The sequence below is a fragment of the Mastigoproctus giganteus genome, chromosome 3 (genome assembly GCF_048544385.1).
Source record: "Mastigoproctus giganteus isolate SK-2022 chromosome 3, ASM4854438v1, whole genome shotgun sequence".
Classification (NCBI taxonomy): Eukaryota; Metazoa; Arthropoda; class Arachnida; order Uropygi; family Thelyphonidae; genus Mastigoproctus; species Mastigoproctus giganteus.
Genome location: NC_143577.1, coordinates 67174004 through 67193911, shown reverse-complemented (window position 1 = coordinate 67193911; position 19908 = coordinate 67174004). Strand labels below are relative to the sequence as shown.

The window sequence follows — 19908 nt, the reverse complement described above, 5'->3', positions numbered from 1 at the left end:
ATAATAAACAAAAAATTTGTTAGAAATAAATTCATAGAAAATTATAAAGAAAAACTTTTTCATAACTTTTATTTTTACCCCTTTTTTTAATGCAATAATATCCTCTAGATATGTTTATATATCATTTGATTTCAGCAACTTCTGGATCTAATTTTCAGAGAATTCAATTTTGGTTTTTGTATGCCCAAGTTTTACAACTGATGCTAATATGTATGATTATTTTTATACTATTCTAAACTCTGTTTACAGTTACTTGGAAACACAAATAAGACATAGCAGTACATGTCAGAATATTTCAAAGCAGTTTTTACATAGGTGTATTATTTGTTCCGTATTAATAGCAAAATTATAAATTCTTGGTAAGCTTATCTTATTATTATATGTGTGTGTGTGCACATGCATGCACACATATTTTATAGAGCCTGTGCATGGAAAACGTCAAAGTAGATTTACTGTGCATTATTTTGTTTTGTTTTTTATTTATTCATATTTGTAAATTTCCTCTGATTTTGTTATTTGTAAATGCTAGCTCTATCTGTAGTATCATTATATTATATTCTCTTATATGATACTTTGGATGCCTCTACTGTGGCATCCAGTAATGCTGAATATTTGCGTGTATCTATTTGCATACAAATGTATAAATATTTATTTAACTTCCTTTAAAAAATAAAATTTGATTACTACCAAATTAGAATTCTATGTACAGTATTAAAATTCTTTCTGAAACATAGATTTAATTTTATAATGAATTACATTTTTTTTTGTTACTCAGCAAACTACAAAAGGAGCTGCAAGAAAAAGATTTGGAAATAAAAAGCCTAAAACAGCAATTAAAAAGTTATAATCAAGATACGGCAAAACTAACAAAAGCCCAAGAATCCCTTGTGAAGGAAAATGAACGTTTGTTGAGTAATTTGACAACCATGGCTGCTGATAATCAAGTATAAATTCAGTTTTCTTTCATATCATTTTGTAATTTATTAATTTTAAGATAAAATAATTCTTACTGTCTGAGTATTCAAAAGAATTTGAGGTGCGATTTATTTTATAAAATCCACTCCATATAGCTGGTCACATCCAACATCCCCTTATTACTAAGTAGACATGAGCGGAGACCCAGTTTGATATGTGGGATTACTGGCATTTTGGAGAGGGATGGGGTGGGAAAAAAAATGAAACAGCTTTTTAAAATTTACTGTTCATAAGCTGTAACCGTAAAGTAATGAAAGTAATTTTGTGTAGCTTTCTTTGGGGGGGGGGGACTGGGTATGTCATGTGCAGAGTAAGTTCTCTCCTTTCTTTGGGGGGGGGGGAGACTGGGTATGTCATGTGCAGAGATATGTTCTCTCCTTTTTTTTTTTTTTTTTTTTAATTAAAACCCCAAACACGAGAGGTATAAGAGGTATTAGAACCTGTAGTACTTAGTACTGTGCATGGCTGGAGGTTGAGAAGATGAGAGAAGATATTTGTTGACATTAGACTTGAACTTCTGAAGACTAATTTTTCAGGAAATACATATGAAGGATGGTTGTTCAGGAAAATGGCAGTTGAATGAATAAACAACGAAGATGAAAAGTTGGTTCTGTGAGTTTGAAGTTGGACAGTAAATGGATGTTGGCTGGTGGTGGCATGGGTTTGGACTGTTTTGAAAGAGAGAGTGGGAATTATAGAAGCCAATTCAGAAGAACAGTGCCCATGGAAGTATCTGTAGAAAAGGCATGCAGCAGAAACCATAAGTCTATGAGACATTGAGTGGAGAGACTCTGTTAGAGAGGAGTCATTAATTAACCTAACTGCCCTCTTCTGAATGGAATCTAGAAGCCTGAGAGAGGTTTGGGGGGCCCCCGCCCCAGATGTGGGAACAATATTCCATGGTAGGGTGGATTTGTGATTTGTACAGAGTGAACAGCTGTTTGGAAGAAAAGTAATGCCAAGAACGAAAGAGAAAACCAAGTTTTTAGATGCAGTGGAAGCAATATTTGTAATGTGCTTGTGCCAAGTGAGATTAGAAGTCAGGGTAATCCCCAAAAGAGATATATCATTTTGTCTAGAAATGGGAGTGTCACCAAAGATAAGCATAGGAGCAGAAGAATCCTTTTTTATGAGATATAAGACAAGACTGAATTTTAGAAGGATTGACATCAACTAAGTTGTCTTTCCCCACTGGAGAATTACCTGGAAGTTGGCATTTAAGGAATTAGTAGCGAATATTCGAGAAGTTGAAGCTGATTGAACAGAGCAAGGTTTCTCAAAATTGAAAGTGGAATGCAATGTGCTATTATCAGCAGAACTATAGATAGGATTTCCAGTCAATGGAATAAGGTCATTAATATACAAGAGGAAAAGAACTGAACCTTGGGGAACACCAGCATTAGTGGAGAAGTTAGAAGACAGAGAACCATCTACCATCACTCTCAGTGAGCGATCAGAGAGAAAACTGGATAACCAATTACAAAAAACAGTTGGAAAACCATAACACGGAATCTTGTTTAGAAGACCTTTATGCCAAACACGATCAAAAGCTTTTGGGATGTCAAGAGCAACTACTTGTGTTTCACCAAACTTTTCCATTGAATCTGTTCTTAATGAGTAACATAAACCAGAATATCACCAGTGGATCAACACTGACAGAATCCATACTGCAGTCGTTGATCAGACGGAAGGTTTCTAAGTAGTTTAAGAGTTGGCGGTTAATTGATTTCTCCATTACTTTAGAAAGAGTAGAAGTAATTGCAATAGGATGATAATTGGATGGGAGGGATTTGTCACCCTTTTTAGGAACTGGCTGGATATGAGCAAATTTCCAAGCAGAAGAAAAATCACCTATGGAATAAGAAAGTGAAAAAAGGTAGCAAAGAACAGGAGTAAGTTCAGGAGAACAGGTTTTGAGAAAAGTGGAGAAATACCATCAGGACCTGGAGATTTCTTTGCATCAAGATTCATCAAAATCCTTCTGACATCTTTTTGACGGAAGACCACAGGAGGCATTGAATGGAGCATGTTGGGAATGGTGGGAGGTGTTTTACCAAGATCATTAATACATGAGTTGGAAGTAAAATGGGATGCTAGCAGGTCATGTGATGGTTCTGTTGTCACTTGGCTGAAGTGACAACAGAACCATCTGGTTTTGAGAGGTTGGAGCAGAGATGGGAAAAAGTTGCGGCCAATAGCTTTGGTAAGAGACCAGAATGCTCAGCTACCATTAGGGTAATAATAGCCTCTTCAAAATATAGTTTGGACTGATTAATAGCTGCTTTACAATTGTTGTGAGCTTTGGTGCAGGTAGAAAAGGAAACTGAAGAATTGGAAAGAAGCCAATTACGATATGCAACGTTCTTCTCTTGAACAGCCTTAGCACATTTATTGGAAAACCAAGGTTTAGATAAAGGACAAGATTTTAAAGTGGAGTGTGAAATAAATGATTCTTTTCCTACAAGAATAATTTCACTGATACGATCTGAGCAAACGTTGACATCAGATGTTTTGAAGCAGTAATCCGACCAAGGAGAAGAAGAAAAGAAATCTCGCAGGTCATCCCATTTATCATTCTTGTAATGCGAAACAATACGAGGTTGAGAATAGCCATGAGATAAAGGCTCTATTGGAGAAGAGACAATCACCAATTTGTGATCTGAGGTGCCTAAAGGACCACTCACTTCGACAGTGTACTTAGAAGAGTTCTTTGTGAGAAAAAGATCAAGCATGTTGGCTGTATGGTTAGGATTGTTCAGTATCCTTGTAGGTAAATAAACAATCTGTGCAAGGTCATTAGTAATTTCAAAAGCCTCAGCATCTCGACCAGTTGGGTCAGTGTGACTAGAAAATGGAAGCCAGCTGGAGTTGTGAACATTAAAATCACCTAGGAAAGTTGGACTGGAGAAAGTCAAGTTGCAGAGAGAGGAAGTCAAAGAGCTCCAAGTGATTAGTGGAATTGGGAGAACGGTAGAGACAACAGATGAATTTGAAACAATAAGGTAGAAAGATTTTAAGCCAGAGAAGATCGAAAAGAGGAGATTCCAAATTGCCAAGTCTCTGACAGGGAATATCGGAATGGACATATGCACAAGTACCACCTTTGAGATTCTGTCAGAAATAGTACATGGGGTTTGGCAGACTGCAAGTAGAAATGGATGTCGTTGAGATTAGAATTGAGTGTATTCAATAGTAAGAAAAAGTTGTGGGAGCGGGACGTGCTGCATGAAGTAATGAAATTTTTGGATATGGTGTACTCATGGTAAGAATATACCCAGATCCTGACATAAAGTGGCCTCGACAGTGCCCCCCCCCCCTGCATGGAGGGAGTCCGAGTCCCTCGGACTCCCTCCATGCAGGGGGGGGGGCACTGTCAATATCTGGCAGAGTAGCAGTAGCAAGATTATACACGAGCTGATCCAGAAGCCTCCTAAAGAGTTACCAATAGGTTCGGTCTGGTGTACTAACTAGCGGCCAGCCTGCGAACATCGTTTTAGATCTGTACCCTCGAAATGTAAGGAAGATTGGATCTCACCATGATGTTCATCATAACCTCAGAAGTCATCAGTCATACTGCATATGACTGATGACTTTTGAGGTTATGATGGAAGAGGTGGAAGTCATCAGTCATACTGCATATGACTGATGACTTTTGAGGTCATAATGGAAGAGGTGGAAGTCATCAGTCATACTGCATATGACTGATGACTTTTGAGGTTATGATGGAAGAGGTGGAGAAGGTTTGACTAGAACTTAGCTCTGGAGATTAAACATGGGTTCCACCACTTCAAGCCTCCAATAAGCAAAGTGGTGGTATTGAATCGGTTGATGAGAGTCATCTACCACCTAGTATTGCCTGGTAACACAGAGGGGCGGCATTCATCCATGTTGTGTGGGTGCCACACCTTGACCCCTGCTTACGTTGGTTCACACCTGAGTGGTCACCCACAGTGTGCTTGTGCAAGGAGGTTATACCCAGGATTACTAACAGTCCCACCATCGTGAAGGTGCAAGCAGAGGATTTGGCTGTTACAGACCGTCCGAACTTCACTGAAACCGGGTCCACTTGACTTGAATGTCACTCGAATATCAGTTCCATCAGCATTTTAGATTCCCCGGTAGCAAGTACAGCTTGTCTGGCATATCTGAGAGAATGTCTGTGATGACCTCAAGGACCAGACATTGTTATTGACCTCTCCTTTTTTATTGTGCATTAGCATTATTCATACAAAAATGTATAGGGAGAAAAATGCTGTTGCATGAAGTGGATTTTCAGAAGTTCACGGCTGATTAAAAAACGTTCAGAGGGTAAAACAGGTGGATGGGAAACTTTATGTGCATAATTTTAGAAAACTGATGTGGAATGGCATAAGAAAACTGATGTGGGATGATGACGTGTTGCCTTGTTGAGTATAAGGACTGCACAGGATGTTCAACTGCAGTAATCTGATGCCAGAATGAGGAAAACTGATCTATGAAACTTGGAAAAAGGTTTTTATTGTGGGTGCATATTTAACAGGATCCATGATTATGGAAATGGAAGACATAACTAGTTTCTCAAAAGCATCCATCTGAAAGGTTTTAAATAACTGGAAAGCAAGCAGTTCTTCCACATCTAAAATGTGTAACTGTGGCAGAAAAACAATACTTCAAGAGCAAAGGGTCCCGGGTGCCAAGCATTCCATGCCCAAACAATTTCTAGTGCATTTCTCAAAGCGATTTCTAAAAAGAGCATTTGAGTGAACAGATTCTACTTTTTGTTTCAAAAACCATTTTCTTGATTTTTATTTGTATATCAGAGTAGCACTTTTGCTCTACAAGAAGTAGGCAGAGGCCCAGAAAGAGAAACCACCTTTCTGTTTCTTTTTTCTATAAATACTAATTTACTAACTTGGCCATTTGGTCACCTCGTGGCACTGCTCCTGCCTCCCCGTGGCGGGGCCAGTAACTTGGGTGGTAAAGATAAACACCCGGGGCCAAAAGGAACCATCATGGATTCTAACAATTTTCTTAGAGCCCTCAAGCTCAAGACAAGAATCCTGTCATGACAACAACACTAGTCAATCAAAAAGGCTTCAAACAGAAGCACAGTGTCCAGATATTCCTAATTTTCTGGTCATACACGCTCTGTCCACCCAGCCTGTGGGCAAGTTATCACCATTTATGATTTAATGCCATCTGGAATCTATTGCAGGATTACCAAAAATGATGAAGCGACTACAATCAGGAGATCTGATTAAAACAGCCATCTCCGAACATTGAGTAGCTATTAAAGACAATGACATTTGGTGGGTTGCCAATATCTGTTACTCCCCACAATACCTTAAATTCATCGAAAGGCATCTTCACAGAATGGGATTTAATTGCAGTGTCTGATGAGGAATTAGTTCAAGAACTTAGCCATCAAAAAGTAATCAATGCTAAAAGAATTATGACAAAAAAACATGGAAATCTCATTCCAACTCATTCCATCATTTTAACTTTTAGCACTCCTGATTTGCCATCCTCAGTAAAAGCTGGATATTTAAACTGCCAAATTTGCCCATACATCCCAAATCCTCTTCGTTGTTTTAAATGCCAGAAATATGGTCACGCACAGCAGGCATGCAGAGGTGATGCTATCTGTCCTATTTGTAGTGGTTCAAAAAATCATACATAAGCAGGTTGTTCAGCTGCAGTTCCAATTTGCCCCAACTGCAAAGGCAGTCGCCTTGCCTTTTCTAAATCATGTGAAATGTGGAAGACAGGTAGGAAAATCCAAAAATTCAAAGTAGAACATAAAGTCACACATCCTGAGGCACGCAGACAAATAATGTTGACTGTGCCTAGTCCATCTTATGCTTCTCGCACCCGAAGTTTTCATACAACTGCAATTCAAACAGATGTGTCAATACCGCCCGATATCTTGCTAGCTAATTGGGTTAAAGCAACTTTATCTAAAACTGGAAAAGATAACTCTAAATCTAAAACCAGCAATGCCACCAACACCCCAATTAGTATCCCAACTGATACTCTGACGGTCTCAAATGACATAGAAAAATTGAAACCTACTAAAGATTGTATGGAAACTGAACTACCCACCAACACTATGGAAGTGGATACACACCCAAATTATGAAGAATCTATCCTAGAACTCCATTCCAATGACACTATGGATACTGGATGCCCCTTATTCCCAAAAAAAACTGGAAAAAATGTCCTGCATACAAAAAATAGTCAGATGAATTATCCTCAGCAAAACCAAAATAATGACTAACATCATACAGTGGAACTGAAGAGGACTAAGCAGCCATTCTGATGATTTAAGGGATTTAATCTCTCAATTCAATTCTGTAGTTATATGCCTACAGGAAATATTCTTGTCACCCCAAGTTTCACCAAAATTCTCAAATTATACGATATACAGATGAGGATGATTTCTGTAAGGATCCCACCACTAGTAACCTTATTGCTTATAAAAAGCTTAAAGCAAAAGCAAGGCAAATTAGACAGAAAGCAAAACAAGACTCATGGATTGCTTTTGCCTCAACAATGAGAAAAGACACTGACACATGCCTCATCTGGTTATTTTGTTATTTGTTATTTGGTTTTTAGGAGCATTAGCAACTATGGCCATATTGCTCCAGGATATGCGGTGGTCATTCCCTGACCTTTCCGCATCCTCCGTATTTGGTGGTGAGGGGCTCGAACCCCGGTCTAATCAAGAAGCGTGTGCTACGCACTGCTGCTCCTTCCCACCTGGCTACGGAGGCGCCTACCTCATCTGGAAAAGAATATAGGCACTAAATGAGAAATTCACTTGTCTGCTCTCTCCAATACTTCATTGGAAAGGGAAAGACCTATCTGTAGCTGAAGAAGTTACTAATGCACTTGCAGAATCATTTGCTACAATCTCTGCTTCTGCCTCCTATGCATCCACATATCAGAACATCAAAGCTGGTGCAGAACAATATAAAATCAACTTTATCATGCACCACTCATTCCCGTACAACCAACCATTTACATTAAAAAAATTTAAGAATCATTAAACAGATCTTCAAATAGTGCCGCAGGCCCAGATGGAGTTCATTACATTATGCTGAAGCATTTACTTGAAGAGGATTTGAGTACCATGTTAATCTTTTATAATTGGATATTCTCTGAAAATGCCTATCCTTCTTCCTGGTGCCATTCTTTCATTATTGCCTTACCAAAACCAGGAAAAGATCATTCCTGTGTTGAAAATTACAGGCCAGTATCTCTTACGAGCTGCATGGGTAAAATTTTTGAAAGGATGGTTCATTATACTAGCCTCTCTTACAGCCTGATGTCGCAGAATCTCCTTCCAGATTCATCAGTATGGCTTTCGGAAGAATAGATCAATGCTGCATGTGCTTATCAAAGCCGAATCTCATATCCGCAATGCCTTTGTCATGAAACAACATCTAGTCATGGTCAACCTAGATCTTGAAAAGGCATTTGACACTACATGGCGACATGGGATTATTATATGGACCTTTACTATCTGGGGCTTAGGGCCATTTGCCAAAAATAATTCAAAATTTTCTGTAATTGCATTCTTTTCAGGTCCAATATAAAAATATACTCTCTGCATCTCACATTCAGGAAGGAGTCCTGCAGGAATTGATTTCTAGTCCAACACTATTTTCAATCCGAGTTAGCAGCATAACATGAGATATCCCAAAAACTGTTGAAACTTACATGTACGCAGATGACCTTACCATTTCCTGTCAGTCTCAAAGTATGAATACCATCAAACGGCAGCTCCAACTTGCCATTACCAAAATACAATCCTGGACTTCACGGAATGGCTTCCGACTCTCAGAAAAGAAATGCACTGTCACTCACTTTTGCAAGAAACGAGCTCTCCGTCCTGATCCGGAACTACAAATAAACAATATTCCAATCCCACTTGTTAGCACTGTTAAATTTCTTGGACTGATATTAGACAGCAGGCTGAACTTCCAAGCTCACATCTCTCATTTAAGAAATAAGTGTCTAAAGCATCTGAATATACTTCGATCAGTCTTGGCTATGTCATGGTGTGCTGATCAGTATACTCTACTGCATCTCTACAGAACTTTAATCTGTTCACGGTTAGATTATTGTTGTCAGGTCAATGATTCTGCCAGGGCCGCTACTTTACAATGTCTAAATTTTATCCAGCACAGTGCTCTCTGGACTGCATTGGGTGCTTTCAGGACTTCTCCAATCCAAAGTCTTTATATTGAAGCACATGATCCTCCATCATATCTTCATAGGAAATCATTACTGCTCCACTACACTGCCAAGATCCAGTCTTCCATCATACCCCAGTATGATGGAAGACTGGATCTTGGCAGTGTAGTATCTTCATAATACTTGGTGGGAGCATCTTTATAATACTCGGTGGGATTTGTTCTATGAGAGCAAGCCAAATGAAAATAAACCTGCTTCACTCATGATTAAAGAGCTTTCTCAGAATTGGAATATCAATTTAAGCGATATTTTTCAGGACGCAACTGCACCTATTCCAACTTGGACATACGTTTCTGCCTCTCATGATACACACTTTCTGGAGTGGGGGAAGAATACTGTACCTCCCTATAATATCAGGCAGCTGCACTTAGCTCACATTACGCTGAACTCCCATGCCTGTAAAATCTATACCGACTGATCTAAAACGTCCAGTATGGTTGGTGCTGCTGCAATTTTTCCTTTTCTTACGGTTACAGCCTCACTACCATTAGCCTGTAGCGTCTTCACAGCCGAATTATATGCTATCAAATTAGCATTTAGTAAAACTATTGAACTTTCTATCTCACCTGCCACAATTTATACCGATTCCCTCAGTGCTAATTCTGCCATAAGGAAGAATTTCTCATCATCTCATCCTACATCGAAATACATTCATTCTGAACTATTTTCCTGCAGCGTGTTCAATCAGTTTTTTCTGAATCCATGCCATTCTGGCATTCCGGGAAATGAAAGTGCGGACCTCGCAGCTAAACATCCTCAACCCACTCTCCCACAACATCCTCAGATTCCTTACACTGATTACAAGCTATTATTTGCAAAGCAAGTTACGACAACTGATCACAGATCTGGAAAAAGAATATTAACAGCAAGCTTTACCAGATAAAAGAAGAACCAGAGCTGTGGCTCTCAGGCTTTCGACGAAACAGACGAGAGGAAGTGGTACTGGCAAGACTCAGAATTGGACACACTCATCATACCCATCTGTTCCTGCTACTTGGAGAAGATCCACTCCAGTATTCATCCTGTGACAGTCAACTTACAGTTAGTTAGGCATTTTCTGTTTGATTGTCCTTTATATTCAACCATACGGTCAAACAGTTTTCAGTTGGTCTCTAGGCTGAACGTCTCACATGATACTCACATTCTGGAAAGTGATGCAAATGTAGAAGAACTTATAATCTATTTAAAATGTATTGGCCTATACAGGAGTATTTAATTTAACATCTACAGTGGTATATTTTGAATAAATAAACTGAGCAGACACAATTTGGTCTCAGTAGCCTTTGTGTCGTTAAGCCAAATACCAACAACAACAACAACAACAATAAAGAGAAAAGCTGTCATACTCTAAGGAAGACTGTACAGAAAAATAGGTCATTCAGTGCTTGTTCAAATAACATCTGAATTAAATCAAGCTGAGAACTGCCGTATTTCAACTGTACCATGTGCAGGGAATTAAAGAAATTGGGTATTGGCAGTCACCTGCCTATTTTGTTGCCATTTATTTCAGATGAAAACAAAAATTGGCTTGCAGTGGTGCCGAGAATGTTGTGATTAGACAACGGAAGAAAGTTGTGGTCAGACAAATCATGATATGCTTTGTTTTGCACTGATGGTAGGTAGAGATGCGGTGAGAAACTCACAAAGCGATGGATCTTGCTTGCCTTGTTAAGATAATCTTCTGGAGGTGGTATTAATCATGACATGGGGAATGTTTTGTTGGCACACACCAGGTCTGTTGATACTAGTGGCTAGTCAAATGTTATCCAGGGAGTACCTGAATTTTGTATCAGATCTACTGCACCCTGCAATGTTACACTTTTATTTCAAAGGTGATGGTCACTTTATGAATGACAGTGCAACCTGCAAGAATGGTTGCTAGAATATGACATGGATTGCCACTACCTTCCCCGGCTATACGTTCACCTGATCTAAGTCCTACAAAGTACTCTTCCTTCAACTTTGTTGCAGCTATGCGATATTTTGTTGGAAGAATGGTTACAATTAAACCAAAATACACTAAAACACCTTATAGAATCCATTCTGCTACATACATGCTGTTATTCTAAACAAAGGGAGCCCGATTTGATACCAGATAAAGATTTGTATATTTTTGGCCAGTGTGTATAGTTACTTGATGTGATATTCGTGGCAACTTACTAATACAATAGCTCTACGAATATTAAGTCATAACTTACAAATTCTCTAACTAAATTTAGAAATAAGCTAACAAACTTGACTAGGACTATTAAACTATTTATTGAACACAATTTAATATGTTAATTAAGTCAAAGGCGGAATATTCCAAAAAATTTATCCATTTCCAGGAACTCATAATTCTTCATGTTTACAGCTTGTGTCCTCCAAACCAGAGTTCATAGGAAGAAGAAAAGTTTTAAAAAAAGGCATGGTGAAGTTTTATTCTGACAGTATTCCTCTACACAAAATTTAATATCCTTTAAATGTGTATGTGCTAAACCAATGTGTATTCAACATCAGAGCCAAAAGGAATTGTGAATAAGTTTTATTTCATCCATTGCCCAGTCTGCTAGCTTAAAAGTAGTCTGGGTTATGATCCAGAAAATGAAGGGAAAATTTTCACAATTGCTCTTCAGTGACTCTGGAGCACAGTGAATAAAATTTAGTACCCTTTAAATGTGCATGTGCTAAACCAATGTATATTCAACATCATGGCCAAAAGGAATTTTGAATAAATTTTATTTCAGCCATAGCCCAGTCTGCTAACTTAAAAGTAGTTTGATCTAGTTTAAAAGTAGTAAGACCTAGAAAATGAAAGGCAAATATGCACCATTTCCCTTCAGTGACCCTGGAGCAAGTGGATGTGCAATTGCAGATCTGACTGCAGTTGCAAATACTTTAGGAAAGCATCTGCAAAAACATAATTTTTTCCCAGAGTTCTGAGCCCTAAAAGTAAGAAATGTACCTTAAATTTATACCGTAACTGATGTTTCTGCATTTTGTATGTTAGTTAAGGACAAGGTTTGTAAAAGAGCTTAACATTCTTTGTGTCCTTTCCTCAGCTTCATAGGGTGCAGATCAGTGTGTCCTCCTTTATCTCTTCTGTTCTGTTGTCTGTTCTAAACTAGATTATGGTTCTCAAGTGTATGCTGTGCTTCTACCATAGATAAGCCATAATTTTTTTACAGTGGTGAAATCTACAACACCCATTGGATTGCCAATTGACCCTTTGATCTTTGGATACAAGGGCTGTTAAGTGAGCTAAGCATGATGATACACAATGTTGCCTGGTCACCTTGGCAATTCCTTCCATTCAAGAAGCTCCATTTCTGACTTGTGACTTTCCTCAAGATATGCAGGAAGGCTGCCACACTGTCTGTCGTTCAGCACATTGAGCAAAATATTCTGACTTCCTGCAAGTCTGCATAGATGGCTTTAAGTCATGATCATATTTGGGATTTGCTGCTGTTGTACTTTCACAGAAAATGGTATCCAGTCAGATTCCATGAGAAAGTAGCATGTAAATCAGAGCTGCGTGAGATATGATTTGGCAGAATTTTATGAGATATAACTAGCCCTTGATCATATCAAAGTAAACTGAATCTTCAAGCATGTTATAGGCTTTATTAATGGTGAGGTATAATCCTCCTCCAGTCTTGTCCTTGGTTCAGTAGATGTTTTATTCTTGTTTTGAATCTGAATTTGATATCTACTTCTGCTGGATCCCAAGCCACATTGGGATCAAGGAAATTAATGATCTGATATTACTGCCAAATCAGTAATTCCCTGAATAACTATTTTCCATCAGTCCCATATACGGACTATAGGCAAGGATTATGTAAAAATTATACTCCCAGTAGAAAGATCCCTCACATTGGGAATATAATTTATGAACAAGCCACTAGGCAAGTTAAACAAGATTAAGCCTGTAATTGAGCAGTGGCATTCCAGTCTATGCAGGGTCCAAAGGCGGGAAGTTGCACTTGCTCAACTCTGCATAGGGCTTAATCATCTGACATATTCTTTTCTGCTGAGAAAAGATGACCCACTTGTATGAGATCTGCAACACCATTTTAACCATTCATCACAATTTTATAATGTCCTAATTTTAGAAATGGTGTTTATGTTTTACAGCTTCTTATAGTTTGGCTGAACCTTTTACATTCAGCCAAATTTTATATGACCCAAAATGCCAGACAAATATATCTAATGTTTTTAACTTTCTAGATATCTTTAATTTATATTTGTTGGCTGTCAACAGTTGCATGAATTGACAATCCGGCAATGCAATATCCAGTAATAACACCCCTCTTGAAATCACTCAGTTTGGTTCTGTGCACCATGATGAGAACAACTAACTTGCATGGCTCATCCACCTTGTTTATGTACTGGTTTGAGTCACTTGTTTCTCCAGGAAGGGCAAGTGAACTGAGAAAACAGGGGTGACCAGAGATGCCTTTGGAGGGTAGTGTACAGTGATATAAATATGTGACATTTAATTTGTATAGTGGCAGCTGTTTTATTACGTATGTGTGATTGTACCTTTTTCTAAGTCTATATTATATGTGCTTATTTATTTAATATAAATAACTGTAAGAAATATTTGGTACAAATAATATATGTTATATTATATTGATTTTTTTACTATCAGTTGTGTATTACTCCTTATGCAAGACCTTGAAGTAGTTTCTTCTTTACACTAATCTGTTCTTTTCTTTTTTATTTTCTATTCTGATTTATTTTAAGTGTACTCATTTTTTTATATTACCTAACCAAAATGTTTATAGGCATTGAATGAAGAACTTGAAAAATCCCTTAGGCAGAAAGATGACTTAAACCGACAAGTACAAGAATATGTAACTGAAGTTACTAGAATTCAGGAACTGTTAACAATCAAGGTCAGTGCTTGTTTTCAAAAGTACATCCATTAAAATCTCATAGCTTTGAGTTAATCTTGTTTATATTGCTCAGCTATTAAAGTTTTCAAATGAATAACTACCTTGAAAGCCTTGACAGTTACGTAATAAAAATTTGAGCATACTATTGAAGTAGTATCTCCCAGGACATTTTTGAATAGTTTTATCTTTATGATGCTCAACATAAATCAATTGATCAGACACAAGAGTCTATAGGATTAGCAACTGCAAGACTGGCTGAAAAGTTTTTACAGAGCAAAAGATGGGGCAGCACTGAGCAGAATGTGAGAGGCAGTTTTATTAATCGCAAGATCCCAGATTGTGAAATTATGTTAACTTATTAAGTTCAGAAATCATGTTCGTGTACTTTCAGCATTCACTGACTAATGCACAAATGCCCTTGCCCATCCTCAGTAATATCAAGTTTTTTTGTGTTTGTAGTTAATCACTATTCATTGAGAAGTTCACTTTTCTTAGGTTGTCCCCACCTCAATTTTATTGGGATTTTGGCCCCTTTTCAGTACAGACCAGACCTGGTACCATATTACAGGTAAGTATCATTACTTTTCTTTAAGCAAGTGTTCCTCACACCACTATCATTGCCCTTCTCTGTACTTGTTCCAGCAGTTCTACATCCTTTCTAAAATGAGTCCTCTAGACATATAGGCAGTACTCAAGTTGTGGCCTGACCATTGCCTTATACAAAGGGATAACACCTCCTTATCACTGCTAACAAAATTACTGTATATCGTGGACAAAACTGTGTGAACTCTCCTGGCAGCTTGTCTGAACTGCTCTGAAAACTTTATATCTGACTGCACAATTACCCCTAGGTCTTTTTCTTTCTCCACTACCTTGAGTGCAGTACCACATAGTTGGAATGTTACTCTGAGGTTACTGCTACTCATATGCAGTACTTTGCATTTGTCAATGTTAAACTTCAGTTGCCACTTCTCAGCCCATCTGCCTAACATTTCTAGATCCTGATGTAGTAGCATATTGTCATGACTGCCATTAATCCACTGCCAAACTGTATCATCTGCAGACTTGGACATTAAGCCTGATATAACTTCATCAATGCCATTGATAAATATAGAAAACAACAATGGGGGCCAACAATGGGTGTTGGCCCCAGTGTTATTAGTGTAGTCACCAGAGAACCTTGGGGACTACACTAATAACATTAGTCCACGAAGGACAATGTCCATTGATTACTACTCTCTGTCTTCTCCCACTCAACCATTCCTTTATCCATAGCAGCAAAAGCTACAATGCTCTAATTTATACAAGTCTTTTATGTACAACAACATTAAAAGATTTTCTGAAACCAAGTAGATGATATCAAAATTATTTTTTGCATCCAGTTTCTTTGTGACCACATGGTAGTAACGAATAAAATTGGTCAAATAAGATATCCTAATTCATGGTGTGTCTGAAGTAGAAGTTATGACCTTGTATAGATGATCCTGCATTACTTCTTTTACTAGGTGCTCCATTATTTTCCCTGAAACAGAATTTAAACTAACAGATCTGTAATTACTTATATCACCCTTTGATCTCCCTTTGTGATTTGGGGATACATTCAAACCTCTCCAGAATGTGCTGACCTCCCCTGAATCCAAGAATGCTCTCATAATTATGGCTAAAGATTTTCTTCAGTTCTGCAAATTTCAGTGTCTAAAGACTAAGGATTTGTGAGGAGATCTGCTTGAGGTATTTGAGGCCTTGAATTGATTGAGTGAGCTCAATATTGATGGCATTCTTCCTTTCGCAGAGACTCCATGAAGTGACATAAATTCGAATTCAGGAAGGATGGTTGCAGGATAGATATGTGGAAATTTACCTTCTGCCAGTGTGTGGTTGATTTTGGATCAAACTTCCATCTATTTTTGTGGTAGTTTGAATAAATTGAAGGAAGAATGAGACAAATTCTTTGAGATGGATGGGTGAGGTGAGGGTTTTTTTTTTTTTTTTTACTGATGCGCTATAAAAGGGTCCCAAAACTTTTAGAGAAGTGAGCCATATATGAATTTTTGGAATATTTGGTTGGCTGGAGAAAATTCCTAATTATTGAAAACTATATTTGATCATATTTATGCAGGTGCATGCAGAGAAACAAATTTTATATCTACCTATATCTACAGATTCAAAAATAAATCGATTGATATGTAATATAGAATATACCAGTTTGTTTATATAAAATTTTAATTATTACTTATTTATTGTACTAATCACGAAAATAGTTAGTTCAAGAGGCAACCAGAAGAAGTAATACTCTTGATCTGATTATCATCAGTGATTCTTCGTGCATTAAGAATCTGCAGATAAAAGAACTGCTAGATGGCAGTGATCACAGTACAGTCGGTCCTCGTATAACACGTGTTTACATTACATGAATTCGATCATACACGATTTATAAATAGGGGAATGTTATCTTATATAACACGAACCGAATTCGCTTATGCACGATTCGCCTTTGTGTTTACAAGAAATGGCAGTCGAACGCGGAATCACCCCAACCGAACGCAACACGATAGGGATGAAGAAGATTCTGAAAATGTATTTATGTGTTTTATATCAGTGAAGGGGAAACACATTTCACCATAATAACGTAAAAACCCACACAATTCCAGCTATCGGTATTATCGCAAATGCAATTAGATCGAGTTTACAACCAGTTTATAACAGATTCCACTAGCAGAAACGAAACTAGAAATTGTTTTTATTGTTTTATGGTAGTAACCCCCAGAAATGTGCTTTAGTAAAATGTGGGGTGTTAATAGTGTATCTCGGCCTTTACGGTGTTCTTTATTCAGTTGCTATATAAGCACGCAGCTTGTTTATGTGTATTAAGCGTGCCTCCTCGTTTTGTAATTGCGCTTACCCTAAAAATTAGTAAAATACTTAAAAGGTGTGAAAAGGAAGCATCCTGGTGAAGACACTGCAGATTCAGAAAGAGAAAAAAAAAGCAATATCGATAAACAGAGGCGGACTGGATCAAAAATTCTTACCCGGAAAAATTTATAGTGGCCTCATACTAGTGTTTATGGCCAAAATCACACCGGCCCACCGGGGTTTCCCCGGTAAGGCTTATGGCCAGTCCGCCTCTGTCGATAGAGAAAAAAATATGAAATTGTGAAACGCTTTGAGCGAAATGAAAGGCCATGTGATATTGCACGTGCTACAGACCTAAATGAGGCAACGCCGAGAATTACAAAGAATGCGGAGAAAATAAAAACAACTTTCATAGCGGGAACAACTCAAAGTGTAATTAAAATCCATTAGATTAAGACACAGAATTGGAAGAGATGGAACGGCTGTCATCTGTTTGGATAGAAAATCAAACAAAACACAAGTTTGCTTACGATAGAAGCAAAAGCATTAGCAATATTTTATTACGTAATAGTCGTAATAAAATACGTAAGCATTTTATTACGACTATTTTATTTAATATAATAAATTTTTTACGAATAAAATACATATTTTATTCGTAAAAAATACTTTTTTAGTAATAAAAAATACTAAAAATACTTTATTATAATATAATAAATAATAAAAAATATTATTTATTATATTATAATAAAAAATATATTATATTTCTTATTATGTATTTTAATCGTTATAAAATATGTAAGTATTTTTTAACGATTAACATTACCCGATTATTTATTGTGTTGGTAATGTTTTGGTTCCAAATATGTGTTCAATCTTGGGTGGTCGGCACCTAACCCCACTTTTCCCATAGGGCCTGTTGTTTATATTGCACGATTTTGCATTGCACGAGGGTTTCTAGGAACACAACTATCGTGCTATACGAGGACAGACTGTATGCTGATGTGAAATAAATTACACATCAGCATACTGATGTGTAATTAATTTGTCATTACAGGAGTTAAAAATTAAATGTTGGCTTTAACTACTGTGTGAATCCAGGATAGTCTCCCGTGACCTTATTGCATGATTGTCTGTTGTCAGTGTGGGAGTTTGGTGGTGGGGGGAGGGTTAGCTGTCACTCAGTCTGCTGCAAGCCATTGCATTGTGAGGTTATTTCAGATGTTTTGTTTCTAATCACTCAATGTTTGAGTTTTTGTTTGTGGCTATTTCAAAGTGAAATACTGGGTCATTTTGCTTTTTAATTTTAATACTGCTGCCCCTTTGTGTTAATAATGGTGCCTACAGGCAAAAGAAACCATAATGTGTTGTCAATAGAAGTCTATTAATAATTGTTATTCATAGACTGGAAAAGGGCAAAACTGTTTATCTCTTGCTAAGAATTTTAACTTTGGTAAAGCAACCATATCTGACATAAAGAGAGCAGAAAAAAATGAAATTTTGACGTTTACTTCAAAGTTAGACAATGAGCATGGCTCTGAAAAAAGGAAAACCATGAAAAAAAGTTAGTAATGAAAAATTAGAATACACTGTTGATTTATGGTTTCTACAAAAGAGAAGTCAAGTCAATCCTATTTCAGGATCTCTGTTATGTGAAAAAGTGTTACAATTGAATCAAAAGTTTAAAAGCCCACCAGTACAAGATGGCTGAAAATTTTCAAATCTTGCCACCTTATAAGGGAGCTCGAAATTCATAGAGAAGCTTTATCAGGTGATGTCCTGGAAGTAGGAGCTTTTAAAGTCTTTTCTGGAAATGGCAGAGGAAGATGGTTTTCCAAGGATGACGTTTACAATGCAGATGAAACTGGTCTTAATTGGAAGTCACTCCCTTGTAAATCACTTGCATCATGACGCAAAATGGCTGCTCCTTGTTTCAAAGCTAGCAAGCAGCGTGTTACAGTTACGGTGTGTGCAAATGCAAGTGGACAGCATGTTTACCATTAAATCAAAAATGCTTTAAAGGTGTAAGGTGCCTACTAATACGATAAAGGACAGAAAAATGCTTGGATGACAATGTTTTTTTTTTTTGGATTGGTTTAGCCAAGATTTTATTTCAAGTGTGAAGAGGTATCAAGAAAATGTGGGTAAAGCTGTGTTTCATTTATTATTGATTGTTTCATCCCATCCTCCCCTCTTGAAAAAATGAATTCAGTTGACGAGAACTTCATTGTCAAGTTTTTACCGCCAAATGTTACAGCCCTACTGCAGCCAATGGATCAAGGTATTATAAAAAAATTAAAAAGATATGAACAAAAAACAAGTCTTGTGTCACTTTCTGCTACCAGAGGGAGATGAAGAGAGCATGGTTGAGTTTTCAAAGAAGCTCAACATTAGCAATTGTTGCTACATGTTAGTAGATGCCTGGAACATGTTATCGGAGAGAAATCTGAAAAAGGCAAGGCATAAACTTTGAGGTGCTGCCGAAGAGACGGTTACACGTGTTCAACATTTGAATGAAGACATAGGTGAGATTGTTACTTTATTTCAGGGATTCCCTGGTTTTCTGAGTGTGGGCAAGATGATGCAGAGGCATGGTTAAACAACAATGCTGATGATCCTGGTTATCCATATTTTAACTGAAGAAGAAATTGTTGCATTAGTCTAGGATGAAGAACATGCTGACTTTAACCAAGGTGATTCTGATGACGAAGAAGAGGGAGCAGGGCCCGCTCACGTGGAGGCCTTCACTAGCTAGAAACTGCAATGGCATGGTGTGAGCAACTGTCTCAATGTAGTTCTACAGGATATTGCTATTGAAGTGGATGAGAAACCTCCCCACAGAAAAAAAAGACAATCTTGCCTGGTTCAAAGAAAAATTGAAGATTACATACTTTAAAAAATAAACCTTCCCAAGATTCATTATACTCTTATTTGTGTGCAATTACTTGTTTGTTTATTTCTGTTTATG

General features: G+C 37.4%; 1 protein-coding gene across 1 annotated transcript in view; it reads left to right on the top strand.

The window, feature by feature from the left end:
• The window catches only part of LOC150088059 (centrosomal protein of 135 kDa-like), a 507662-nt gene that overhangs the window by 376055 nt on the left and 111699 nt on the right, over positions 1–19908 (top strand). The window contains exons 19-20 of the mRNA XM_090369998.1: positions 776–944; positions 13980–14090. Coding sequence (XP_090226124.1) covers positions 776–944; positions 13980–14090 — 280 coding nt within the window. The remainder of the gene's footprint in view (positions 1–775; positions 945–13979; positions 14091–19908) is intronic.